This window comes from Mangifera indica, chromosome 9 (genome assembly GCF_011075055.1).
Source record: "Mangifera indica cultivar Alphonso chromosome 9, CATAS_Mindica_2.1, whole genome shotgun sequence".
Classification (NCBI taxonomy): domain Eukaryota; kingdom Viridiplantae; phylum Streptophyta; class Magnoliopsida; order Sapindales; family Anacardiaceae; genus Mangifera; species Mangifera indica.
Genome location: NC_058145.1, coordinates 13389167 through 13416260, shown reverse-complemented (window position 1 = coordinate 13416260; position 27094 = coordinate 13389167). Strand labels below are relative to the sequence as shown.

General features: G+C 36.0%; 6 protein-coding genes and 1 pseudogene across 6 annotated transcripts; 4 read left to right on the top strand and 3 right to left on the bottom strand.

Moving 5' to 3' along the window:
- Positions 1 to 134: 134 nt before the first annotated feature.
- On the top strand, positions 135 to 844 carry LOC123225371 (bromodomain-containing protein 7-like). The gene is made up of 2 exons (XM_044649304.1): positions 135 to 425; positions 524 to 844. Exons 1-2 carry the CDS (start codon positions 343 to 345, stop codon positions 729 to 731), a joined length of 291 nt encoding a protein of 96 aa, XP_044505239.1. The 5' UTR covers positions 135 to 342; the 3' UTR covers positions 732 to 844.
- Positions 845 to 2367: 1523 nt separating this feature from the next.
- On the bottom strand, positions 2368 to 5008 carry LOC123225546 (elongation factor 1-alpha). Its single transcript, XM_044649557.1, has 3 exons — positions 4875 to 5008; positions 3697 to 4177; positions 2368 to 3575 (listed from the first exon to the last, which is right to left on the bottom strand). Exons 2-3 carry the CDS (start codon positions 4156 to 4158, stop codon positions 2694 to 2696), a joined length of 1344 nt encoding a protein of 447 aa, XP_044505492.1. The 5' UTR covers positions 4159 to 4177; positions 4875 to 5008; the 3' UTR covers positions 2368 to 2693.
- On the top strand, positions 4705 to 8318 carry LOC123226295 (annotated as a pseudogene).
- A 2403-nt stretch (positions 8319 to 10721) lies between these two features.
- LOC123225907 (elongation factor 1-alpha-like) lies at positions 10722 to 13126 on the top strand. The gene is made up of 3 exons (XM_044650267.1): positions 10722 to 10876; positions 11405 to 11887; positions 12008 to 13126. The coding sequence occupies exons 2-3, from the start codon at positions 11426 to 11428 to the stop codon at positions 12887 to 12889; spliced, it is 1344 nt and encodes a 447-aa protein (XP_044506202.1). The 5' UTR covers positions 10722 to 10876; positions 11405 to 11425; the 3' UTR covers positions 12890 to 13126.
- Positions 13127 to 13423: 297 nt separating this feature from the next.
- On the bottom strand, positions 13424 to 16997 carry LOC123225909 (protein disulfide-isomerase 5-1-like). The gene is made up of 5 exons (XM_044650268.1): positions 16734 to 16997; positions 16300 to 16358; positions 16022 to 16197; positions 13950 to 14055; positions 13424 to 13729 (listed from the first exon to the last, which is right to left on the bottom strand). The coding sequence occupies exons 1-4, from the start codon at positions 16857 to 16859 to the stop codon at positions 13961 to 13963; spliced, it is 456 nt and encodes a 151-aa protein (XP_044506203.1). The 5' UTR covers positions 16860 to 16997; the 3' UTR covers positions 13424 to 13729; positions 13950 to 13960.
- A 1409-nt stretch (positions 16998 to 18406) lies between these two features.
- Positions 18407 to 20708, top strand: LOC123225906 (elongation factor 1-alpha-like). Its single transcript, XM_044650266.1, has 3 exons — positions 18407 to 18558; positions 18999 to 19473; positions 19558 to 20708. Exons 2-3 carry the CDS (start codon positions 19012 to 19014, stop codon positions 20437 to 20439), a joined length of 1344 nt encoding a protein of 447 aa, XP_044506201.1. The 5' UTR covers positions 18407 to 18558; positions 18999 to 19011; the 3' UTR covers positions 20440 to 20708.
- A 1492-nt stretch (positions 20709 to 22200) lies between these two features.
- Positions 22201 to 24151, bottom strand: LOC123226391 (vicilin-like seed storage protein At2g28490). The gene is made up of 5 exons (XM_044650903.1): positions 23795 to 24151; positions 23506 to 23687; positions 23347 to 23427; positions 22857 to 23252; positions 22201 to 22775 (listed from the first exon to the last, which is right to left on the bottom strand). Exons 1-5 carry the CDS (start codon positions 24147 to 24149, stop codon positions 22293 to 22295), a joined length of 1497 nt encoding a protein of 498 aa, XP_044506838.1. The 5' UTR covers positions 24150 to 24151; the 3' UTR covers positions 22201 to 22292.
- Positions 24152 to 27094: the final 2943 nt, after the last annotated feature.

Sequence of the window (27094 nt, the reverse complement as noted above, 5' to 3'; positions counted from 1 at the left end):
GGGTGGGAACTAGTCCTTTGGCCATGTTTTTATTCCTTTTGTAGCCAAATAACCTCGGTGAAAAAACCAAGAAGTAGAATCTAATTACCGCATTTATACCGGGGTGAGCGGAGGAAAAGCCTAACGTGGCGTCTCTATCCACTACTATTGATTTTCTTAGTTCTACAGATACAATAAACATAAAACCCCTTTAGCTTTGAATGCCTTGAGAAGTGTGGAGAAAACTGCAGTCCACAAAACTCTCTGTCCAGATTCCAAACCAAAAGGAATCACATATCAAACAAGCAGAAAAACGATACCATTTCTTTAATTTTCTTTCTGTTCTTCTCAGTCCGAAAAAAAATGCAGTCCATGATGAACCTTCATGGCCTTCCACTATGTGTTTCTGGGATCACTAAATCTCATCATTCAACTCTCTCCAAAGAGTACTCTTTTTCTTTCTCTCTATTTTCTTCTTCCTTTGAGTGGGGTTGAATTATCATGCTATCAAGTTTTGATTTTTTTGTTATGGTTTTTGATGCAGGATGGCGGATCATGATCGGAGAAGGGAAGCTATGAAGAAGCAAAGATCAAGATCACGATGTCAACATGCAAATCAAGAGATGGGTATTGAAAGAAACCGTGTGAGAGAAGCTGGAGAGATCAAAGAAGGTGAGGTTGATGGAGATCTAGCTTGTGTTTTGCTGGATCCGTCCAACATTTGTTCGTCTTGTACAGCAAAAGCTGCTTAGATTGTTGATTGAAATCATTAAAAATGCGAGCTTTAGCCTGAAAATGTTCTTTTGATCCTTGGGACTTCTCCCTATTTGGTTTATGTCAATATTTGGTTTGATCTTCTTCTTTATTGTTGATTTTCTTCTCCTGTGAGATATGCATTTACTGTTAAAAATCCCAGATGTTTTTTAATCTCCTATAGAAGTTAAATGAATGTTTGATTCGTTTTGTAATCATATTTGTCACTGAAATTGACATCATTACATATAAAAAGCTGTAACAATTATTTTCTCCTTTCTTTTTTTTCAAAACTTTCCATTATCTTTAATTGCATAAGAGTATTAATGTATTTTTTTTATAATTTTAAATCTTAATAATAATTTTAGAAAATTAAGATAAAAAAATATTTTTACTTTCTTCTTTCTCCTCTTCTCCCTCGCCGTCGCTTGCTTTCCCCTATCCTGCATTCGACGCAGCCTTGCCAGAAATCAAACATGGAAGACCTTGTTGTAATTTTCCATATTCCATGACAATTTGTAAAAATATGAAAGGTCATTCTTAAATATATTCAGCTTCGTATGAATAAGCCGAAATATCTGTACGAATTCTATAACTCCCTGTGCCCGATCAGTTCGTTAATAGTTGAAAACTTGGGTAGGTTAGGATATGATTTGAATTGGTTCAGTTTCAAAAATTGATTCAATTTGATTTAATTCGATTCAAATTTGATTAATTAAAATTTGAATTGAATTCGAACTAAAAGATTTGACTCGTTTTTTAATTCAAATTGAATTTGAGTTAAAAAGTGTTCGATTTGATTCAGTTTAAATCCATTTTGAATTATTAGTTCAAATTATGATTTGATTCAATTTAAATTCATGATTCAAATTAGCTCAAATTCAATAGTTAGAATTGACAGTTCAAATTCGTGATTTGAATAAAATTTTTTAAATATTATTTAAATAATACGATATCGTTTTGTTAATGAATCACGAATTGAAACCATAAATCCAAATCAAACTGAACTACGAATTCAAATTATTAATTCAAGTTATGAAATCGAGTTAAAGTCCAATCAAATCGAATTGAACTATTTTTCATCTGAATTAAACTCAAACCGAACTTAATTTTGATTCGACAAACTCGAATATAATTTAAATCAAACTATTTTTTATCCGAACTAAATTTGAGCCAAGAGGTGTTGGACACAGTCTCATTCGAATCCACCCCCTAGTTGAAGCTTCCCATTCAGATTGCACAATAATGTGGATAAGAATAATCAAGGAAAGCAATGTCTCTTTCATGATTCCATGAAATTGAAGTAATTAAGGAAAGCTTCCCATTCAGATGATAGGAATAATTACTGAGATCAATTTCTCTTCTTCATCATTCACGTAGGCTGTCAATCGAGCCCTTATTCAAGCCTCAGTGGGCTTTATTTGGTTTGTCCACCCCGATTCTTCTGAAAAAATGCGGTTTTGAACAAAATTTTGAATCTGACCAAACCTCTGAACGAAAATTTTATAGTGCACTAAGAACTTAGGAAGAAGAAACCAAACCTGGAGTGTTAGATCCAAGGCCATTGAATGATTTCTTCCTATAGATAACAAATGTAAAATAGAAAAATCAAACACAACCATAAATAGTCCAAAATTCAAAATACGAAAAAGATACTAGATTCCGCAGAAACAACACAAAACTTCTGAGCCGATTCGTAGAACCAAACCACCTCAATCCATGACAATACAAGCAAAATAACATACAAACTATAAAAACAAAGACCCTGCAGTATAAATGAGCCACCGCCTGTCAAGCACCCAATTCTGGCAGAGACCACCCAGAATTGAAGGCAACACACTACAAAGTACAAAATAAACCAAATTTCCAACTATAAGAATACCCAAAATAACCAAGTTTTTGTAATTTCTGTAATTTGAAAAGACTCTATCTGCGGATGGAGTAACATAGGCTAGCCCAGTTCACTTCTTCTTGGCTGCAGACTTGGTGACCTTGGCACCTGTTGGGTCCTTCTTCTCAACATTCTTGATGACACCAACAGCCACAGTTTGCCTCATGTCTCTAACAGCAAAACGACCAAGAGGTGGGTACTCAGAGAAAGTCTCAACAACCATGGGCTTGGTAGGAACCATCTTAATCATTCCTGCATCACCATTCTTCAAGAACTTTGGCTCCTTCTCAAGCTCCTTGCCAGAACGTCTGTCAATCTTGGTCAAGATCTCAGCGAACTTGACAGCAATGTGGGAAGTGTGGCAGTCAAGCACTGGGGCATATCCGTTACCAATCTGGCCGGGGTGGTTCATGATGATGACCTGAGAGGTGAAGTTAGCAGCCTCTTTTGCAGGATCATCCTTGGAGTTAGATGCAACATAACCACGCTTGAGATCCTTAACAGCAACATTCTTGACATTGAAACCAACATTGTCTCCAGGAAGAGCCTCCTGGAGAGCTTCGTGGTGCATCTCAACAGACTTAACTTCAGTGCTCAGTCCAGATGGGCCAAATGTAACAACCATACCAGGCTTGAGGACACCAGTTTCCACACGACCCACAGGGACAGTTCCAATACCACCAATCTTGTACACATCCTGAAGTGGCAGACGGAGAGGCTTGTCCGAGGGCCTCTTGGGCTCATTGATTTGATCAAGAGCCTCAAGCAGGGTTGGTCCCTTGTACCAGTCCAGGTTGGTAGACCTCTCAATCATGTTGTCACCCTCAAAACCAGAGATGGGGACAAAGGGGATCTTCTCAGGGTTGTATCCAACCTTCTTGAGGTAGGAAGACACTTCCTTCACAATTTCATCGTATCTTGCCTTGGAGTACTTGGGGGTTGTGGCATCCATCTAAAAACAAATAGAACCAAGTCAACATTAGTTCCACCCCAGATTAACATTTATAAAAGCAACATAGATTAAGCAGAAAACAGTTTACAACAACATTGATTTAAACTCAAGTTAAGCTAACCTTGTTACAGCAGCAAATCATCTGCTTGACACCAAGGGTAAAAGCAAGCAGGGCATGCTCACGAGTCTGACCGTCCTTTGAAATACCAGCTTCAAAACCACCAGTGGTGGAGTCAATGATGAGGACAGCACAGTCAGCCTGTGAGGTACCAGTGATCATGTTCTTGATAAAATCACGATGTCCAGGAGCATCAATGACAGTGCAGTAGTACTTGGTGGTCTCAAACTTCCACAGGGCAATATCAATGGTGATACCACGCTCACGCTCAGCCTTGAGCTTATCAAGCACCCAGGCATACTTGAATGACCTCTTGTTCATCTCAGCTGCCTCCTTCTCGAACCTCTCGATGACACGCTTGTCAATACCTCCAAGCTTGTAGATCAAGTGTCCGGTGGTGGTTGACTTTCCAGAGTCGACATGGCCAATGACCACAATGTTGATGTGAACCTTCTCCTTACCCATGGCAGAATACTAGTTGGAACTGCAGAAGTTATAAGTCAGGAAAATACTCATGAGAACCTTCAGCAAGGAAAAAATGACATTAAAAGATAAAACAAAAATATAATTTCAAAACACATATCAGTCTAAGGTATGCTTTGCAGTGGTTATTAACCTTTTTAAGAGAGTTTCTGATATTCCTTTTCTTTACAGAAGCACTATAGACATAATAAAATAGATGAATAACTATACTACAAGGCACAACCACAAACTCTATGCAGTCCACAACAATTGACACGTTGCATCAAGTAGCATAGACCATAAGCAAGGGAAAAGGTCTACTAAACTAAATCATTCTAATAAATTTTTTTGAGCCAAATTAGATTAAAACGTCTGCTAAAACCCAAAAACTTATGATCTAATATAAGAAACAAAAAAAAATTATTATCAGGCCATTAATTTCTGTATAACAGAGCCAATGAGCTGAAAACACAAAGAACGTCCAAATTTTTACAATTTCAGATCAATTTATTTCCAATTTATATATATAACCAAACTCCATAAACGAACATGAATCCAAATGAAAATCCAATAGAAAATATAAAAATGAATTATGTTACTGCCAGTTTACGGGTAAACAAACAGATACAAAGCTTCAACATACAACCTTAAGAGGATAAACTACTAATCCACTAGAAGCATCAAACATATATAAGAAAGATAACAATAAAAGATCGTACCTTATGAATACAAGAGAAGCAGAGCTAGCCTAACTTAGCCGCAGCAAAATGAGCGAAGAGTGAACACACAACGAGGGTTTGCTGGGGATTTATAGAGGAGTATCACGTGACCAAACTAGGGCTACAATGTGTAATTACATTAATGTCCTTCTCCTTACCCTCGCTTTGACGATTTGTGAAATTTCATATTTCGTTTTGACTTTCATCTAGCAAATCCACACTGTCCAGGCAGCAGTCTCTCCATTTCGCGTGATTCATCGTAAAACTACACCCATGAAGATGAAGGTCTGATCTTTAACTCGTCCAGTTCATTTCAGTTTCTTAACGAACAGCTTTAATCAACTTTTGATATCTGTCGAGCCCCAGGGTAATCAGCAATTTGGACGTAAAATTAATCCTAATTTTTCATATCTGTGAGTGACCAAATACAGATTGTGTGTTGTATTGATTGTTTGACAACTTGCAGATGATTGTTGATGTAGAGATCAGTTGAGGCATATCTGCTGTACTAGGAAATTTAACAAACTATTACCTTCTATCAATCAATCCTATCAGCAATATTTCCATTACTCTAAAAAATCTTTCTGGTTATAATGCATTTCCAGCTTTTACCTCACCGATTCAATACCATGTTATGTCTTTCTTTTTTCTTTTTTTTCTTTTTTTTTTTATGGAATCTCATGAGATTAACATTGAAGCCTGTAAAATTTTTAGGCCGAACCCAGGTTAATCCACATTCTACAATTTCTTTCAATGCTACTGTATGTTGTTTTCACTCAACTAAAGGGCCTTTAAGGTCCTTGAGAAGAAGTATTAGAAAAAGATCAAAATCGAACAACAAACGCACCCTTGATGAAGCTCAATTTCGGTTGGCGGCAGTCTCTCAGGAGAATCCTTTAGTCTGATTGGAGCTATTCACATGGGCATCACAGCATCCCAGGCTTAGACATGATGTGTCCACTTATAACATCACGGTAAAGAAGGTTGGTGCTGCTAAAATGTACCAACAAATGAATGCTGTAGTTAATCAGGTACTTGCGGTTCCTTACATTGGTTCTGAGACTATTTACAATACAATAATCTCTTTTTTTTTTCACAGAAGCTAGGAAGTTTACTAGAGCTGTAAATATATTTAAGCTTATGAAGAAGGCCAAAGGACTATTTCCCACCCAAGTTTATATGCGTTTTCAAAGTTACACCCGTAGGGTTTGAAAAGCCAAAAATCTCATCCATCCGTTTAAAATCTGAGTTATTGGTAGAGGTAAAATTGTTATTTAATAAAAAATTTTAAAAAACTGAAGTTTTATTCTTTGCCCCCTTCAGTTTTAAAATCTTATAATTCTCCTCACCTGAAGTTTGAAAAATCAAAATTCTCCCTCTAGAGTTTGCAAACTGTCACCAGAGACAACAGTCTCCGGCCGTGTTGACTCTCTCTCTCGGTTTAAATCTCCCTATCAATCACATCCTAACTACTGGTGAAACCTATTTCCTCTGACGATGACGAAGACGTCTTCGTCTCATTTCAGACGAAGATGACGTGGTAGTCTAAGACCTCCAAAGGTTGTCTTCGTCTCAAACGAAGACAAAATTGTCTTTGTCCAAGACAAAAACAATCCGACTAGTCTTCGTTGGAGGAAATAGGGTTCGCTGATGGTTGAGATATGATCGACAGGGAAAATTAAGCTGAGAGGGAGAGCCAACGCAGTGCAAACCCTAGAGGGAAAATTTTGATTTTTCAAACTTTAGGTGAGGGGAATTATGATATTTTCAAACTGAGGGAGGTAAAAGAACAAAAATTTAGTTTTTTTAGTTATATGATAGTTTTACCCTTAACCCTAACTGATATTTTTAATGGATGAGTGAGATTTTTAGCTTTTAAACCTTAAGGGTGTGACTTTGAAAATGCACTTAAACTTGGATGGGACATAGTCCTTTGGCCTATGAAGAATGGCAGGAACTTGGAATGCATGCCTTCAATAAGGACCTAGAATAGTCTATTCACATCATTTTTTAGTAGGGGAGAGATTCCCATATAAATAATATGTATATGTTATAATCCAAAGTAGAAGGTATGAGACTTGGATCCCACATTGAAAAGTCAGGTAACTAGTGTGAGGTTTACATGATCTTTGACTCTCTCATCTTAATAGTTCGCTTTTGAGATGTGGTTTTTGTAAGGTTCATATCATTTGGTATCAGCATTATCACTACGTCTCTCAGTTACAATTGTACTGTATAAGTGATAGCGCTAGCATTGCAGTGTTTGCCCGGCGCTAGTAGAGAATTAGTGCACAATCAGTCTGCATAGGCACCAGGGCTACAAAGTGTGGTGTTTATATGACCTTAGGATCTCCTATCTCAATAGTTAACTTTTGAGGTATGGTTTTACTAAGGTTTATATCAGTGTATAGAGACGATTAGGTGTTTATTCAAGCAGATGGTCAATGAAGAGATTGAACCAAATATTTTTTTGGTTAAATTCTATGATAAAAAGGTATGCACTTTCAAATCATGCTACTGATGCTCTTAGGATATTTCATCAGATGAATGTGGTTTATAAATGTGAGCCCATCTCATTTTCCTTTATGAGTATCTGATCTAGGGGCTATGTGCCCAAAGTCAAACAAAGAGTGCTATGGAGTTGTGTGATGGGATGAAGAAAAAGGTGTTTGTTCTGAGCGATAGATTATATAACTCACTTGTGAATGCATCGGCTCTTAACAAGGAGGTTGAGGAGGCAGTGAACTCTCTGTGGGAGATGATTGAGAAGCAGAGGTCTGTTGCTTAATTACATATAGGACAGTCATGGATGAGATCTGCGGACGATAAAGGGATGGGGAAGCCATAAACTTGTTGAAGGAGTTGCAAGACAAAGACATTGTGGATTGGCATACTTACTCAAAGCTTCAATCTTTGCTTGGAGATTCAAACAGGGGAAACCACTTCAAATAACATGTGTACAAATACTTGAATTTTAAATATTTCATGGTTTTACATTACTGTGACAAAAAATTTCCATCTCTTTGATTGTATTGCGAAAAATTACAATCATATGATGCTCAAACTGATAGTATAAATTATATTCAAATATCTTATAAAAATTAGATTATAATAATATAGTTTAATTCTTCTTGCAGATAAACATGGCTTTGAAGTTGTGTTTACTGAATGGTGATAGTTAAGTTAAAGAAATAAGTTGACTTCTTTTGAGTTTGGCGATCATGAAATATTTGGGATCATGAAAGATATCTTTCAGTAAGGGTGAAGAGGACTGAGACTATCCAATTCTTCATCAAAAAGGTACAGGATGTGGTTCTTAATATATATGTATTACAATGCTGTATTTGTTCATGATGATATATTTGGATTTTCTTGACTGACTATGCACTTCCAGTTTAATGAAAACTCTAAGAATGACAAGGAATTCATGGAGTTTCTTTATTTTATCTTTTCCCTTTGCAGAATTTTTCTTGCAATTTGTAGTTCCAAGAAATTAGGTGAGATTGCTTAACATGCTGATGTCCTTGTTCATTCAAAACACACAAACTCTCTTGAGAATTCTCTTTTGCCTGTTGAAAAATATCATCCAGAAAAGCAGATAACTAGATTAAGAACAGATACAATCTAGGATGGACTGAAAAGGCAAATGGTCAATTGGTAACCGATCTCAGTTGACCCTTTGATCTTCCAATATGTTTCAGATAATGTGTTGCTTAATTGGTAACTGACCTCAGAAAGTAGCATTAATGTCAATACCCAATCATTTTAGAAGAACTTTAGTGATGGAAGGCTCTTGGAGGGAACTACAATTTCTTCATATCATAACAATTTTATATCGGCTTATTTGACATAGTTTCCATGTAAAAAGCAGTGAAATTGTAATATACTTTTAATTATTAACCTCCATACAACAAAACGACAAGTAATTCAGTTTGTGCTTATTCTGTCAAAAAAAAATAAAATTGAAATGTGGTTTAACACTAATTATAATTATAATTTAATAAATTTAAGTAACTAAATAGTTTAATGACAATTAGGTAATTTAATTTGTCAGAAAAATTATTGATGTGAGTTAATATTAATTATAATTTTGATTTAATAAAATCAGACATTTGAATAATTTAATAATAATTACAATTGGATTTAAGTTATCAATAAAGATAAGTATACTATACTTAAAAATTATGATCTTGAAATTAAAATCAAGATTATAGAATCAGAAATTATGGTTCCATCATTTTGAATTAAAGATTGAAAATTCAAAATTAGGGTATTAGAGTTTATTTCAATTTTAAAATTAGGGTTCTAAAGTGATGAATAAAACTCTGAAATTAGAGTTTGAAAATCCCTGATCCAATGTTTTGAGGGACAAATTTCGATTTGGAGCATTTTATTTCGATCTAGAACATCTTATTTCAATATTTAAGGTTTGTTTTTCTGCCGAAATTGGACATTATAAGCCACCACATGCAACAACCTTCATGTAATGATTTTTATTGCCCACGTGATTCTACCTTAATGCACTTCAAAAGACGATTGGAACGACCAATAGATGCTGGAATTAGGAAGAAAGCACTCGTCGTTGTTGAGGAAGTTCCTCCTTTTGTCAGCAACTTTCAGCAAAAATTCTAGCATCGAAATTACCTTTGAAGTCACCTAAGTAAGTTGTAAATTCATTTATCTTTTGCTTAGAACCAAATAGATGAAAGGAACATGTGAATTTCGTCATTGTAGTCAAATAATTTTACATTAGGGTTTAAGGTTATCACGGTTGTGATTGAATTAAAAATATTAAAAAAAAAACTAAATTACAAGGTAAGTAAATATAAATAGTTTGTTCAAAGTTAAACTAAGACAATTAATTAATAAAACAAATGAGTTACCCAATCTAAGAGTTTGATTGAGCATTGTGTGTGTTCTCACGTAAAAAAATGATGAGAACAATGATAGTGTCGGCACATGAATTGCATGAAGATTAAAGAGAGCATGTGAAAGTGTGTGCACAATAGTAGAGACGCATAAAAAAGTGTGGATGCCCTCTTGTTGTGCGTGCGACCATTCTGATTAGGGCTAGACTCGAGCTGAGCCAGTTCGAGCGCCCGAAACGAGTTGGGCTTGGCCGAACTCGAGCTGGCTTGGTAATTTTTTTAAAATTTTTTATACAAAACGATATCGTTTTGATCAATATATATTAAAAACGATGTTATTTTGATAACAAAAAATGAGCTAAGCCGAACTCAAGCTCGAAACGAGTCGGTCTTACCTGAGTTCGGTTCGACTCGAATCCAACCCTAGTTCTGATGGCGAGTGTTCCATGTGGAAAGCGTTTGTCCACACGGGAGAGCACAAAGGAGAGATCTTAGATACATGAAAGTGTGTGGACATCTTATGATAGCACATGAGGTGCGTTGAAAAATTCTTTATAAAATGAATATTTTATAATTCTACTAAAACATTATTGTCCGATGATGATACTATATTGAGAATTTATGATGTTAATCTATCTATCTAAACATATATATACACATATATAATTATGAATTTTGCACAGATATAGACACAACAAATACATATATAACATTGTGGAAAAAACTAATTGTTAACGCACTCTTCATTTTTGTTAAATCGTCCTCGTTGAAATCAAAATTGTCATTAATTGAAGATGATAAGAGATTGGCTACAATTCAAAAGCTTACTCATAATAGGACATCTATCCATCCCATGTTTGTGGGTAATAAGAGATTTATCTACAAATCAAATCAAACTACTCGTAAGAAGACAACTATCTATCTATCCCAGACGGCAGGCTGATATTTTGAACCGTTGGATCTTGTTTATGTTATCCAACGGTGAAGAGTAAAACCCTAATGGCCATACTGAACTCTGGCCACTCTCTTTATAAAGCCACATCCTTCCCTTCTTCGAAGCCTGCTCTCTTTCTGCTTGCTTAAGGTCAGGGCGGCGAGGGAGATTCACAGCAATTTCATTTATTTTCCTGAAAGGTGCAAATCTATCTCTCTCCTCCTTTAGCTTGTATTGAAGTTTTTATCTTTTGTTAGTGCCACTTCGTTTTGTTGTAAAATTTAGTAGATGTATATTCAACTTTGTATGTGTGCTTTTAGTTTTGGATTTGGATGTCTATTGTCTAAAAGTGAGTTCGTATCTTAGAATATAGATCTTATAATCTTCATTCTTGATTAGTGGTCTTTTATTGCGTGTTTTTTATTTGTGTTTCCTTCGTATTATATGTTATTAATTTAATTTTTGTTTATTTAAATATAATTTGCTCGAATCTGTATGCGTAAGGCTTATCTATTGAGATTTTGATTTAGTTATCCTCTTTATACGATGAAAAGGCATAGTCTAATAAATTCCTGTCATGGATTATCGGTATTGAAATAGTGGATTCCAATTGTTTCATTAATCATGTGGTTAATTTTTAGTATGATTTGATTTCTTCTTCAGTTATTGGTTGGATTGAGGGGTTACTTTCTGACTTTTGAACTTGTATTTTTGTTCTGTTGATACAGTTATTGTTACAAATCTTTAATATGGGTAAGGAGAAGGTTCACATCAACATTGTGGTCATTGGTCATGTCGACTCTGGAAAGTCGACCACCACAGGGCACTTGATCTACAAGCTTGGAGGTATTGACAAGCGTGTTATTGAGAGGTTTGAGAAGGAGGCTGCTGAAATGAACAAGAGGTCATTCAAGTATGCCTGGGTGCTTGACAAGCTCAAGGCTGAGCGTGAGCGTGGTATTACCATTGATATTGCCCTGTGGAAGTTTGAGACCACGAAGTACTACTGCACTGTTATTGATGCTCCTGGACATCGTGACTTTATCAAGAACATGATCACTGGTACCTCACAGGCTGACTGTGCTGTCCTCATCATTGATTCCACTACTGGAGGTTTTGAAGCTGGTATTTCAAAGGATGGTCAAACTCGTGAGCATGCCCTGCTTGCTTTTACCCTTGGTGTCAAGCAGATGATATGCTGCTGTAACAAGGTTAGCTTTACTTGAGTTTAAATCAATGTGGTTGTAAACTGTTTTCTGCTTAATCTATGTTACTTTTTAAATGTTAGTCTGGGTTGGAACTAATGGTGATTTGGTGCTATTTGTTCTTAGATGGATGCCACAACCCCGAAGTACTCCAAGGCAAGGTACGATGAAATTGTGAAGGAAGTGTCTTCCTACCTCAAGAAGGTTGGTTACAACCCTGAGAAGATCCCCTTTGTCCCCATCTCTGGTTTTGAGGGTGACAACATGATTGAGAGGTCCACCAACCTTGACTGGTACAAGGGACCAACCCTACTTGAGGCTCTTGATCAAATCAATGAGCCCAAGAGACCCTCAGATAAGCCCCTTCGTCTGCCACTTCAGGATGTGTACAAGATTGGTGGTATCGGAACTGTCCCTGTGGGTCGTGTGGAAACTGGTGTCCTCAAGCCCGGTATGGTTGTTACATTTGGCCCATCTGGACTGTCCACTGAAGTTAAGTCTGTTGAGATGCACCACGAAGCTCTCCAGGAGGCTCTTCCTGGAGACAATGTTGGTTTCAATGTCAAGAATGTTGCTGTCAAGGATCTCAAGCGTGGTTTCGTTGCATCTAACTCCAAGGATGATCCTGCGAAGGAGGCTGCTAACTTCACCTCTCAGGTCATCATCATGAACCACCCTGGCCAGATTGGTAACGGATATGCCCCAGTGCTTGACTGCCACACTTCCCACATTGCTGTCAAGTTTGCTGAGATCTTGACCAAGATTGACAGACGATCTGGCAAGGAGCTTGAGAAGGAGCCCAAGTTTTTGAAGAATGGTGATGCAGGAATGATTAAGATGATTCCCACCAAGCCCATGGTTGTTGAGACTTTCTCGGAGTACCCACCTCTTGGTCGTTTTGCTGTTAGGGATATGAGGCAGACTGTGGCTGTTGGTGTCATCAAGAATGTTGAGAAGAAGGACCCAACCGGTGCCAAGGTCACCAAGTCTGCTGCCAAGAAGAAGTGAGGTGTTTTAAAGATCCACTGTAGCTAGGCTTATGTTCTGAATTTTGTTAATGTACCTGTTTTGTTTAATTACGTTGTTTTTGTGGACAGTGTTCATATGCTTCCATTACACTTTGAGCAGTTGGATTTTATCCGGGTGCTCAATTTGGTGTGATGGAAGTCGGCGTTTTCCCTTTTTTCTTTGATTTTCTATGATACTTTTAAAGTGGTTTTGAATTTAAACTTTAATTTTGGATGCCGGAAATGGTGTTATATTTTATTTTATAATGCTTCATATTTTAAATTATTGACCCCTTTTCCTTAAAAAAATATTTCTCTACTATAGGAGCCTCTCTATATTGAAAGTTTGTATTTTTCAATGTAAAATTAAAATTTTATATTTTATATTTAAGATCTTAATATATCAACATCCACAAGTGAACATTGTAATGTTGATATCAGCACTTTCGATGTAAAATATAACGATCACTCTGATATTAAATGATGAGTGAAAAATATGATGATGATGATCACTCTGATATTAAATGATAGTAAATGATATAATGATAATTTTGATATCAAATAATAAAAACTTTTGAAGAATCACAATTTAAGAGTCTGAATCTATATAAATTTCATATTACCCTATATTAGAAGATCATTCTTCTAATATGAATTTTAAGTTTTATACTACATCCATTCTATTAAATAAAAATGTCTGAAAAGGTGTGAACACAAACAACTTTGCTGAGACCTGCAATAACTAACGACTTCATGACCCAGCTACGACATGGAAAATGAGTCTATGAGCTGTGCTAGAGAGAGCTACTCTGTATCTTGGTCTCACTACGAAGTACCACAACTGCAACAAAAATAAAAAGCACCGAATTATCCAACAACAGATGGTTAAAATTCTTTTTGGTCGGAGAAATCACTGTGCCAGAGTAAGGTCTATAAATAATGAAAAGATTATGGAAAGAAGGCAAACTGAGACAGAAAATTTTCAGTCTTCAGAGAGATTTTCTTTTAACCTTCCATTATGCTGCAAGTGGTAATGCAAATTAAGAAATGCTGCTTTATACCTTAAAAATGATCACAACTCCGCATCACTATCAACCTCTGCTTTCATTGCAGCCTTCTCTGCTTCCTCCAGAACAAATGTTTTCAATGATTCAACATCCCTTGGACCTGAACATTTGCAGAAGGGAAAATGAAGATTATTCAGCCATGATATTCCACAATTTTATCCATACAATAGTGTTTAACCACAGCAGTTCCCTGTACAAATACTTTGAAAGTTATCCCTAGCTATTCCTATTTTAAATAACACAAGGAGAACTACAAGATTTTCATATAAAGTTTCTGCACATGAATTCCAGACACATATTCAAGATAATAATCTAATAATGTTCGCATTGCAACCAAAGAAAGTATAGATAACCAAATCTTTTAGACTAATACTGATATTGATTATAAAGATTAGATGCTTATCAATTAACAGATGAGATATCAAATAGTCTTAATCACCATCAAAGCAATTTGTGTTGATATACATGCAATGTAGTGTATCTGCCTTTTAATTAACTGCTACAACAGAGCAGCATCCACATATAAGCAATGATAAAGCTCAGATTGTCTACTCAGCAAAATCTAAGATCATTGATAAGATGACCACTTTGTTAATTCATAAGAGTTGAAAATAATTGAAATTTTATATTCTACCCTTTCTTCAACTATAAACAAAGATTATCCCTCTTTACTTGACCATCAATTAACAGTTCTGGAAAATTAAAAATTTTACCAAATCAACAGCAACCAGTAGATATCATACTTCATACTTCATACTCCATTATGTTACTTCCCTACCTCTACCTCTCCTCTTCCAACATTGCATTAATTGTTCTCTGATTCTTTATGTTCTAATTAAATTATGTGTAATTTTTTTGAGAAGTTTAAACAAAGAGAATAGTTTTTCCTTTCCCATCACATGTGCTGACATGTTCTCAGAGGGAGTATAAACTACAATACAAAATTTGACGGAATAAAGTAACATGAAAAAAAATTTTAAAAAATAAACTACTTTTCACTGTGGCATTCAACATGGCAGTGGGCATAATTGTTTCTTCAAAATGCACTATGAGACAAGAAACACCAGCAAAGTCAAGTATCTCAATCTATTCATATATATTCAAGATGGCATTTCACTTCCTTTGAAAAAAAAGGGAGAGATGGAGAGAGAGAGTTCTTTGTGCAAGTTGACTCTATCTGGTCATTTAATTTGAAATTTATTATAGCTTAGCCAAACAGAACAAGACCATACCAGAATTAACAAACTAATGGGGCGTCAAAAGGTCAGTCATAGCTCAACGGTGAGACAGCTTCTGAAGCCTAGCATTTGTTTCACCTGGGTTCATGCTCAAATAATTTTGCTGTTGCAAGAGTCTTTTAATAAGGTAATTTACCTGTCTTAGTCTTTTTATTTATCAAACTATATAGTTGTCACTATCATGGATTTAAAAGGGTGCAAGTTAGCTGACAGAACAGTTACAGAAACAGCAGTTGTGTCCTTTATAAGTGCCCTAGTTAGTGCATCTATCTATTGTGCTTTTATGAAACTGAAATGGCATATAAGCACTCACAATGCTTTTGCAGATAAGCTTTGGGGCTCAAACTGCTTTCACAAAGAAGATCAAAAAGGTTTACATAATCCACCAATGTAAAGTTTCTTTAGCAATACCAAACCATAATCATCCAATGTTAAGAAAGGATTTTCTAGACTACATTACAAGTATTCTAATCCCTCAAAGTCTCTTCTCCTTCCAGGCCCTCAGGACGCTATATTGTCACTTTTTGGAGTCAGATCACTTGATCTTCTTAATACCCTTATTTTCAATCCAAATCAGATACTAAAACCACAAACATTTTATTAAAACCTAATGCAATGATCCTAAAATAACCTCAGGTTTAAATAAGTTGTAGAACCAGGTAATCTAAATAGAAACAAAGCTACCATATGCAAATAAAGATTCAACTAACGATCATCCACAACTAAAGGTTCAATTTCACAATATGTATCAGAGTGAATGGTGAATATGAATTATGGATACCATGAAATAAGTAAACCATCAAACAATGAATGAAACCTAAACTTTACCTTGGTATTTTGCAACTTCTTCTCCATCATAAAAGACCTTGAACGTAGGATAGGAATGAATGTCAACTTTGGTGCATACAGATTTGCTTGCACCACAGTCAACTTCTCCAACCTCTATTTCATCATTCCCTTCCATTGCCTTCCCCAAGTCCTCCCATAAAGACCCCAGATTCTTACTGAAACCCATTGTCATAGTTGTTGGTACACAGAAAACATTAAGGCACACATCAAAATCAGTCCTAAATTAATCACAGATTCACAAAGTTGAGACTAGTTACCAATGCTTACACCAAGGAACACAAAATTTCACGAACCATGCAGTGTCTTTTTCCTTCACCTGCACAGAGACAGAAAAATTAAAAATAAATGTAAAAACTTTTCAATTAAGTATTAAACCACATATTTATATTGTTTATCACCCACTAAAACAATCCTTCCCACTTCCCTTTTCTCTTTGTTAGATCTCTATCTGAATCACCTTTATTTTCCCCATTGTCTTTGATTGCACAATCATCATACAACTATGGTATCATTAACGAACTATCGTAAAATCTATTATCAAAAATCACCGTTTTCGAAGACCTTAAAAGCATTTCTATACAAAAACGTTTACAACCAAACAAAAATATTCCCATCTAAATATAATGGAAAAAGAAAAAAGCAATCAGAATAATAAGGTAAAGACGGTACAACGGATCTAGCAAGTTGTTACCTTGTCAGAGAAAGTGTCAGGAGTTAACGTTATAACTTCGCATTCCGCTTGATTTATAGCTAATGTAAGGGAAAGAAAAAGAATAAGAACTGTAAGACTAAGACATAGATTGTTATGGGTTCTCATAATTTGATGGTTTGAGGCTTCTGTAATGATCGTATTGTCGGCTGTGTAATACAGACCTTCGATCTTCAGCTTGAACCTAAACAATGCTATACGAGTCACTATCTACTGAGTTTAGACTCGTTCAACCCGGTTTCAGAATGTTGCAAACCCGACCAACCCTCCAAACCCTGTTGTACACGTGCATTGCACGTGACTTTTTACCACATTAAATTTAATACAAATATTAATTCTAATACATCCTTATTTTTATTAAAATTACCATAAATACTCTATTTTTCTTTTTCTTCTCCTTTTCCTCTCTATCAACCGCCACCTCCCGATCTTTTATAATTTTGTTGAAATGACTAATTAATCATTATTAGGAAATTAATAAAAATCGATAATAAGTAATTAAATAAACTTTTTTAAATTTAAAAGATTACAAATCTCGGTTTCATCAACATTTAGGTGGGATGAGAAAAATGTTGTGGGAACTATGAAATGTTGCTTAACTTTCGAGTTTTGAATATACAATTTTAAGATTTTTTTAAAAAATAATTTGTATTTATTAAGGAAATTTGAATTGGGTAATTTGCTTGGAATATATTATATCGTATGTTATAATCATAAAAAATACGCGTGCCAAACAATTCAATATGTGTAGTTTAATAATATTAATAAAGCCAAAAGACTTATTCCGATCTGGTTTGTTGTAAACCTAAATTGGTATCCGTTAATTTTTAAAAATTTTAAATCCTACTTATAAATAGTTAAAATTAACTGAAATAGCTAGTCTCAGAGGTAAAAACGTTATTTAACTAGTAATATATTAAAAATAATAAAATATTATATATATTTTATTTAAAATTAAAAAACTAATAATTTTTTCAAGATTAAATTTTGAAAATCATATTTCCCCAATAGAGTTTCTTTCTTTGCTTTCTCCCTTTCTCCAATGTTATCTTCAATCGGATTCTCTCTTTCTCCCCTTTTCTTCCCTTATTTTGGCTTCTCTCTCCCTTTCCTTTCCCTTCTCAATGTAAAAAATCGTTGATCTTTGGATGAAAACAAGGTTGTCTCTAAAGATGACGTTCGTTTAAAAATAATATTCATCTCTAGACAAAGAAAGAGATTTGTCTCTTGTTTTGTCTAGAGATTTATGATTTTTAGTGTTGAGAAAGGGAATAATAGGGAGAGAAGTTAGAAAAAGGAGAGGGAGAGAGAATTCAATCGAAGAAGAGATGAGAAAAAAAAAAAATTTAAGAGAAAAAATATAATTTTTTAATATTTAATACTAAAAAAATTATTAATTTTCTGAATTAAAAAATATTTTATTTTTTAATATATAATTAATTAAAAAATAATTTTTTTTTTAAATTTAATTATTTTAATTAATTTTAATATCTTATAGATACAAGTTTATAGTTTAAAAAAATTAACAGATACCATTGGTTTACAACAAACCTCGGTGGGAATAATAAAATTAAACTCTCCTTCAAGAGTACAAATGCAGAGTTACACGGCAGCCAGATATTTTGAACCGTTCGATCGTATCTCAAAAATCCAACGGCGCAGAGTAAAACCCTAAATTCCTTACATCACTCTGCCCAATCTCGCTATAAAAATCGAACTCTTCATTGCATTCGGCCCTTCTGCACTGTCTGTCCGATTCGTCAAGATTTAGGCGGCGAGAGAGATCCTTTGCAACTTTCATTCTGAGGTTTAGATCTTCTTATTACCTTCGTTTATATTATAGTTCTGATCTTTTACATGTGGCGTTTTTATTATAATCAAATCTAGCTTTCGATTTGAATATCTATGGTATCTAAAAACGAGTTAATATCTTAGAATTTCCATATATGTTAGTTTTGTTTCTTGTGGTTAATTCTGCTTCGTGATTCAACTATAACTTGCTGGAATCTGTATTCAAATGTATATCGCGTTTAACTTAATTTTATTTTAGGTGCTAAACTGTTGTTTGGTATTGAGATATTGATATATCTGTGTCTCTTAATGGTTTGATAAGATGTTGTCGAATAAAATTAAATGAACTATTCTTCGCTATTGGTTAACTTTTAGAATTTTTATTTGTTATTTGGTTATTTGCATGTTTTATTTCTTATTAGAAACCACGTATTGATGGCTTGTATTTTGTTTCAGCTTTTGTTATAAAATGGGTAAGGAGAAGGTTCACATCAACATTGTGGTCATTGGCCATGTCGATTCTGGAAAGTCAACCACTACTGGGCACTTGATCTACAAGCTTGGAGGTATTGACAAGCGTGTCATTGAGAGGTTTGAGAAGGAGGCTGCTGAGATGAACAAGAGGTCATTCAAGTATGCCTGGGTGCTTGACAAGCTCAAGGCTGAGCGTGAGCGTGGTATCACCATTGATATTGCCCTATGGAAGTTTGAGACCACCAAGTACTACTGCACTGTCATTGATGCTCCTGGTCATCGTGACTTTATCAAGAACATGATCACTGGCACCTCACAGGCTGACTGTGCTGTCCTTATCATTGACTCCACCACTGGTGGTTTTGAAGCCGGTATTTCAAAGGACGGTCAGACTCGTGAGCATGCGTTGCTTGCTTTTACCCTTGGTGTCAAGCAGATGATTTGCTGCTGTAACAAGGTTAACTGTATTCTTAATCTGTGCTACTCTCTAAATGTTAGTCTGGGTTAGAACTAAGGCTGACTTGGTGCTATTTGTTTTTAGATGGATGCCACGACCCCCAAGTACTCCAAGGCAAGGTATGATGAAATCGTGAAGGAAGTGTCTTCCTACCTCAAGAAGGTTGGATACAACCCTGAGAAGATCCCCTTTGTCCCCATCTCTGGCTTTGAGGGTGACAACATGATTGAGAGGTCTACCAACCTCGACTGGTACAAGGGACCAACCCTGCTTGAGGCTCTTGATCAAATCAATGAGCCCAAGAGGCCCTCAGACAAGCCTCTCCGTCTGCCACTTCAGGATGTGTACAAGATTGGTGGTATTGGAACTGTTCCTGTGGGTCGTGTGGAAACTGGTGTCCTCAAGCCCGGTATGGTTGTTACATTTGGCCCATCTGGACTGACCACTGAAGTTAAGTCTGTTGAGATGCACCACGAAGCTCTCCAGGAGGCTCTTCCTGGAGACAATGTTGGTTTCAATGTAAAGAATGTTGCTGTCAAGGATCTCAAGCGTGGTTTCGTTGCATCTAACTCCAAGGATGATCCTGCGAAGGAGGCTGCTAACTTCACCTCTCAGGTCATCATCATGAACCACCCTGGCCAGATTGGTAATGGATATGCCCCAGTGCTTGACTGCCACACTTCTCACATTGCTGTCAAGTTTGCTGAGATATTGACCAAGATTGACAGACGATCTGGCAAGGAGCTTGAGAAGGAGCCCAAGTTCTTGAAAAATGGTGATGCTGGATTTGTTAAGATGATTCCCACCAAGCCCATGGTTGTTGAAACTTTCTCGGGGTACCCACCCCTTGGTCGTTTTGCTGTTAGGGACATGCGACAGACGGTTGCTGTTGGTGTCATTAAAAGTGTTGACAAGAAAGACCCGACAGGTGCCAAGGTCACCAAGTCTGCTGTCAAGAAGAAGTGAGGTGTTTTGGAGGTCTACCGTAGCTAGGCTTATTTTCTGTGATGTTTGATTTCTTATTTATGTGGACGCTGGACAGCTTTTATATGCATCCATTACAATACCGCTAAAGTTGAGCAGTTGGTCATTATCTGGGCGCTCCGCTGGCAGTGATGGAATGTTAGTCGGGTTTTTCCTGTTTCTTGATTCGTTTCTATATCTTTAAAATGAGTTAGTCATCAATCCCCCATGTGAAAACCTTATGGATTCAATTGAATAGTTAATGTTATGCATGTCTAAATGTAGTTAGTTTTGTTATAGGCAGGAGCTGGAGTCCTCGAAGCTTGTCCAAATTCATTATCTGCCTATGGCTGTAAAAGCTGGTGGGGTACACCTATCTTTTGATAAGGTGCTTCTGCTTTGTTCGTAAATCAGTCCTCGATAACTGACAGTGATGGATGGACTAGTTTAATGACATTTTAATCATCTAATTAGCGCTCCAAACTGGATCTTAGTAAAAGTATGCATTATCCTGCTCTTTCTGAGCTCATAACTGGGCTTTTCACAGGGGATTTCTGTTATATAATTTTACTACAACCACGGCATGAATGGGCGTAGCATCCTCCTGACAATCTGTCTCCTGCATAATTTCTGTCCACGGGGTGTTTCTTAATTTTAGGGATTTGAATTCTATTGTTAAGATTTTCTAATTTGATTACGGATTAATTTGATTTATTTTGATTATAATAGAATTATTATATTTTCTTTTATTGTTTATTTCTTTTATTATAATTTCAAATTAACTAAGCAATACAAATGCTAATTGACCATAATGTCTTTGAATAATATTTTGTATTCATTTTTTGTACATAAATATGCATACATATAGATTTGATATTATATGATTAGGTATTATTTTATTATTAATTTATAATCATTTAATTACACAATATTATATCTATGTGTGTATATATTTGTGTATTAAAAGTGTATATATATAATTTTATTGAATGTGTTTTAGTTATTTTTCAATCAAGTAATGAAAATATAATTAAAAGGTTTTAGCCAATTTTGAAGTTGACCTCCTCAAAATGTTCAATTCCTTCTTCAATTCTAATTCTCTTTTAAATTTCCCCAATTTTCTTTGATAAAATCTTGGGGATCTATCAGTTCAGTTTACTGACATTACCATCTTTCAACAGTACCCAGCGGTTCTACGCTGGAGCATCTTCCACCCTTTGGTGGCATGTTGAAGTAAATAAGGTGAAGAAAAGTTACACTGAAGCCACACGGCTACATCACAGTGACAAATAAAAGTCACAAGTCAACCACATGAGGTATAAGTTGCCCTTTTATTACTGGGTAGTCCTTTGTGTATGCATATTTTCTCTCTTCATAAATGAACTGTGCTGCAAAGAGTCCCTCATATCCATGGCCTGGCAAGTATTACAACAGTAAAAACATCTACTTCTGGTACAACATATAATTTTTTAATTTTCCGGGTCCTAGAAATCTTTTTCCTAATAGCAATAATAGCAGGAAGGATATGGAAAAAGGAGCATCCAGGGCAAAAGGGTTTTAGATTTTTGTGACATTTTTTCTTATTCCATGGCTGGGAATATACGTTATCAAATAAATAATATTATATGTATTTATTTTTAATATATAATTTAAGTATATAAATTATATATTATTATGTGATTACCATTAATTTATCTTTAATTTAAAATAATTTAATCACAAAATATCATATTATCTGTATACTTAAATAAAAACAGAAATATAGGGAAAAAAAAGTACTCCACTTTATTCACAATTGGAAATTCAAGATCAACTACAGAAGAAGCCGATGATCATCTTATTCACCTTCAACTTCCTTAATCAAACCCCAGGATCAAGTCATTACCGAAGCTCCTGATCACATGTGGCACCTTCTCAAACTTGCCCGCCATTTTATTTTCATACTTATCCGTCTTCTCCGGTGCTGCTGCAGCTGCCGTAGGCAATATAACAGCTTCACGTTGTGCATTGGTGAACTGTTTAATCCGATCCTCGCTCACGCCGAAAGATGCCGCAAGCTCAGGGTTGGGCAGCGTCCGAAGAAGTGAGCTTGCACCTACGAGGAATTGTGGCCTGTTCTTCCGGGCTGAGGTTGTGAATCCAAAGAACTCAAACGGCCCCGTTAATGCTATCTGACAGAATGCAAAGTACCTCGGCACCCAAAACACATCGCCTTCTTTCACTTTTGCGTCCAAAGCTGAGCTTCCGTTTGGATACACTATTTGAATTCTTCCCATTCCTCTAAGTACAACCCCATATTCAGTAGCAGTTGGATTCACATGTGGTGCCATCATCGATCCCTGCAATAGAAAGAATCAATTAAACTGTAATATTCATTACCATGCTACCTGAATTTCTCAATAATGAGAGAAACTGATTACCGCTGTGAGATTAACAAGATAAACGCCGATGCCAGAATGTTTAAGGGGTTTATAATCAGATTCATCCAGAGCAATACTCCATCCATAGTTGTTCTTGAAATGGGGGCGTCTGTTATAGATGTTGTATGCGCCTTTATGTCCATTAGTTGCTCTGGTTTCCTTCCTATCTTCGGCTCTGAATACCGAGTTCAAGAGTTTCCTCCACGACCATGTTTTTTGGTCTTCTTGTTGTGGCTCTTGCTGTGACTCTGCCAATCTCTTTAGGTGATGTAGTCTCTCTTGCTCTTTCAGTTGCAAGAATTTTGACCACATGCTTGGTGCATGAGAATCGGATATGTACACGATTGGACCCTCTTGTTGCCGGTTTAATATATCCTCCACTTCGTCGGCGGTGACCTGTGATGAAATTCGGCACATTTAATCTCATTTAAGAATAGAAGTTACCCCAAATAAGTGAAATAGTTGCTACGAAAAAAATTTATTGGCTTACATTAAAAGCATTTGAAAGTGTTTCATGGCCGAATCCAGCTAGAATTGATGTGGGATTTGATCCTCCACCAATGAAGAAAGACTGCAGATCAAACAAAATGTATCAGAGAGATTATAGTGTTATGTGATTAATGAGCTTATTTTAAGTAATTTTTTGTACCTGGAAAGCTCTCAATCCTAAGCTCTCAGATGGGTCAATGCTGCAAATGATATGAAGCTTCTGTCCTTCCTCTGTGTTCATCAAATAGAATGCTGAACCGGCCCGAATCCGGTACAGGTCACCAACCTTCAAGGTCTTTTCCACCAGCTCGTCTTTGTGGACCCATCCAATTCTGGCTTCTCCTGCAACAAGTTTCACATATATATAAATTTCTCATCAGCAGCCTTTACTTTGTACATTTGGCCAACCATTTCTTGGCTGAAAAGGAAGGTATATAAAGAATGTATACCTCTGCGAACGAAAAGGATCAAACTGGAGTCAATATACTGAGGAATGAAGAGACTCTTAGGCTCCATAGAAATGAACCCAATGTGCATCGGCCTGTCCACAATCCTTCCTCCAATACTTCTTACCACACGCACATCTCCTGCCTCAGTCTTCACCACTTGCTTGGCGTCTTGCAACAAGAAACTTTCCTCTCCACGACCTAATCTTTCATCTTCATCTTCATCACCACCCCTCTCCTCTCTCTCCCATTCCCTTTCTAGTTTCCAGTCTTCATCTTCGTCTCTATATCCTATTGTCAGGGTCAGTCCATAACTGAAAACCAGCACCAGCAGCAAAAGAGTGAGCAGATTTCTCATTGCTTAACAGTTATTTTGATGAAATTGCGTTTAGTGCAGTGGGAATGTAAAGGTGGTAGGTGTTTATAAAGAAGGGAGGAGAAGAGTTGAAAGTGACAAGTGTGTTTCATGCAGATACACAGTTGAGTATCTGGTGAGAAATATGCGATCAGTGTGTGACAAAGTCTTGCTACAAGATCCATCATTTTCTCTTCCTTTGAATTATCCTACAGTTTTAGTCATTGCCTTCATAATCTGTTTAAGTCCTAAAATAAGTAGGAATTGATTAAAAAATTAATAATGAATTTTATTAAGAGAAATTAATTAATTTAATATCCTGTACCTGAAAAGGACCAAAATATTTAGTCTGCAATTTTTGGTTTCCATGGTGCATGTTTGCAGCTTAACATAAGCCCAGTCACTAATTTGAAACCGCCTATCAGACCATTTTCGATCAGCCAATGCCTTCATTCTATGTTGCCAAAATTCAGGGCTGTCGATGAAGACGTTGAAGTTGGTCTTAAATTTGCATGGGAGGAATAATCTTGGTCATCAATTCGGTTTGCTTGAAGGGTTAAGTGGAAGAAGTGATCCTCAATTGCAAAGGAACAAAGTGTTTGATGTTGCAGCATTTTTTTCTGTTTGTTTCCTGGAATTCTTTATGATCCAAGTAATAACGGGTAGAATATTTTAATGTCATGAAAGCAAGTGCAAAATCTTGCCTTCTAAAAATTGATGCGAATTAAAAAAAAGGCGGAAGTCCAGTGGTGTTTTTCAACAATCAAAGATTATTAATAAAGAATGTGATATTCTTTCAAAACCATTAATATGGATGAACATCAACTGAAAGACTGCTAGAATGAACATAGGAAAATGAAGCCTTGTATGTTGGAACAAGAATGTGATATGCAGTTATGAAAAGCCACTAACTTGATGGTGAACTATTGAGAACCAAAATAACCAACTTTTATAATATATTTCTAATGAACAATATTATGTGTACACACTTTTGAATACATAATTAGACACACAGATGATGTATCATTATATGATTGAGTGTTATTTTATTTTTTATTTAAAATCATTCATCATATGATGATAAATCATTTGTGTATCAAATGAATACAAATACATATAGATTTATTGATTTCTAATTTGGATATCATCTCCAGCAGAAGTGTCAGCATACGCACCTACCCACGTGTGTATATTTCTGCTATAGGAGTAAGGGAGCAGACCTGTGGTATATACAACATAATTTCTATCACACAAAAGAAAAGAGATGACTTCAGTCTGTGGTAGAATCAGCAAGGTTCACCTCTTGCAGTTCCTCTCTATCAACTTCGGTAAGAGTTTGATCTGCTTCTATGGTTTCTGTGGTATTGTTAATTGGACCTTGCGGGGTTCCAAAAAGTGTAGTGAATATTTGTCTGTGGCATTCATCACAAAAATAGAAATAAGTGAAATGGCCCTCGTATGGGAGCTTATGCACAGCAGCCCCTGGTAGAATCCGGTGTACAAAATCAGTCATCAAAGGAGGAACCACCCTATCATCCATCCCCTGCATATCATTGGAGAAATTATAGATCTATTAATTTAATCTTTCATTGACAGTAATCAATAAGTTCCAAATAAGAAAACTATTACATAGAGACTCTATGTAGTGTAATTTCCAGGCCAAAAAATTATTTCATAAGTCTTAAGTTCGCCAAAAACAACAATCAGCTGTACTCCTATTATGTACAATTCTAAAACTCCATCGGAACAATTTCATCAGTGGTTGCTTCAACAATCATTATTAGTGCCCTAATTAAGCACCATATTTTTAATTTTCTAGAAATGATTGATGCCATCACCTTGAAATGTGACAAAGAAGGTAAATGCAAAAGCAACCATCATTTATTTTAGGGAACTGATGGAGCCTAAAAGATTAGCAAGTATACAACTATAAGTAGTAGGAAAATTGAGGCCCAGGAAGCTAAGGTCTCTAGTAGCTGAAATAAAAGCTGAATTATGGAAAGTATTTAGAAGCTGAAAGAGGAACTAAAGAAAGAAGATACACAGACCTGCCATATGTGTATTGGGCCAAGGAAACCTGTATACTCCCCCAAATCTCCATTAAGCATAAACTTAAGCCAATTCAGGATACCTCTCCCTCACTGTTTCTTCTGCAGTTTGAGATCTGCGAGTCTGAAACCACAATTCGACACCTGCAGTACAGCTTCCTCCACAAAGGGTTTTGCATTTCCCTGCCGAACTGATTCTTCCACATCCCTTTGCTAGAATTCTTCATAGATTGGGTCCTCTATCATAGCTCTATCCTAGAAAGATGAAAAATATAACGAATAATTTAGAAGGCTGCTTCACAGATGCTTCAAGAAATCGTAATATTAGACTAAGAAAAGCAGCCGAAAAATTGTTTCTAGTTGACCAACATCTTCTAGAATCCAATTAAACCAAGAAAACACTAATCTTCATTCACAGGTTATTGTAAAAGTTACTCACCCTTTTTCCTAGGGACAATGACAGCCACTTGTCAATCCGAGCATGCTTTCCAGATAGGAAGGTTTGGTGGTAGAAATAAACAAGAAATCTAGGAAACCTCCGAGCCAGAAAGTACATCAGTTTACGTTTTCACGTCCACTTCTCCCAGGTTCCTCGTTACTCTTCCTTTGTCATCATTGAATCATAGGGATTAACCATCGGAGCAAACATGGCTGCACCTGCAAGTTAGGCCAAGGATGGATCAGAGATGTTGCTTCCTGTAGAATACATTTTGCCAAAGGCCCTTTAATTCTCCTGAATCTTCCTCCAAGATACGTATCTTCTCTTCCTAGACTCTGCGACAGAATATCCCTACACCCTTTCCCAAATTCCACACTCATCTCCATTACAGCCTTCCCAAACTCCGTTGCATGATCCAAAAAGCTCTCGTTTCTTCTGTAACGGTTAGCCATTCCAGAGTC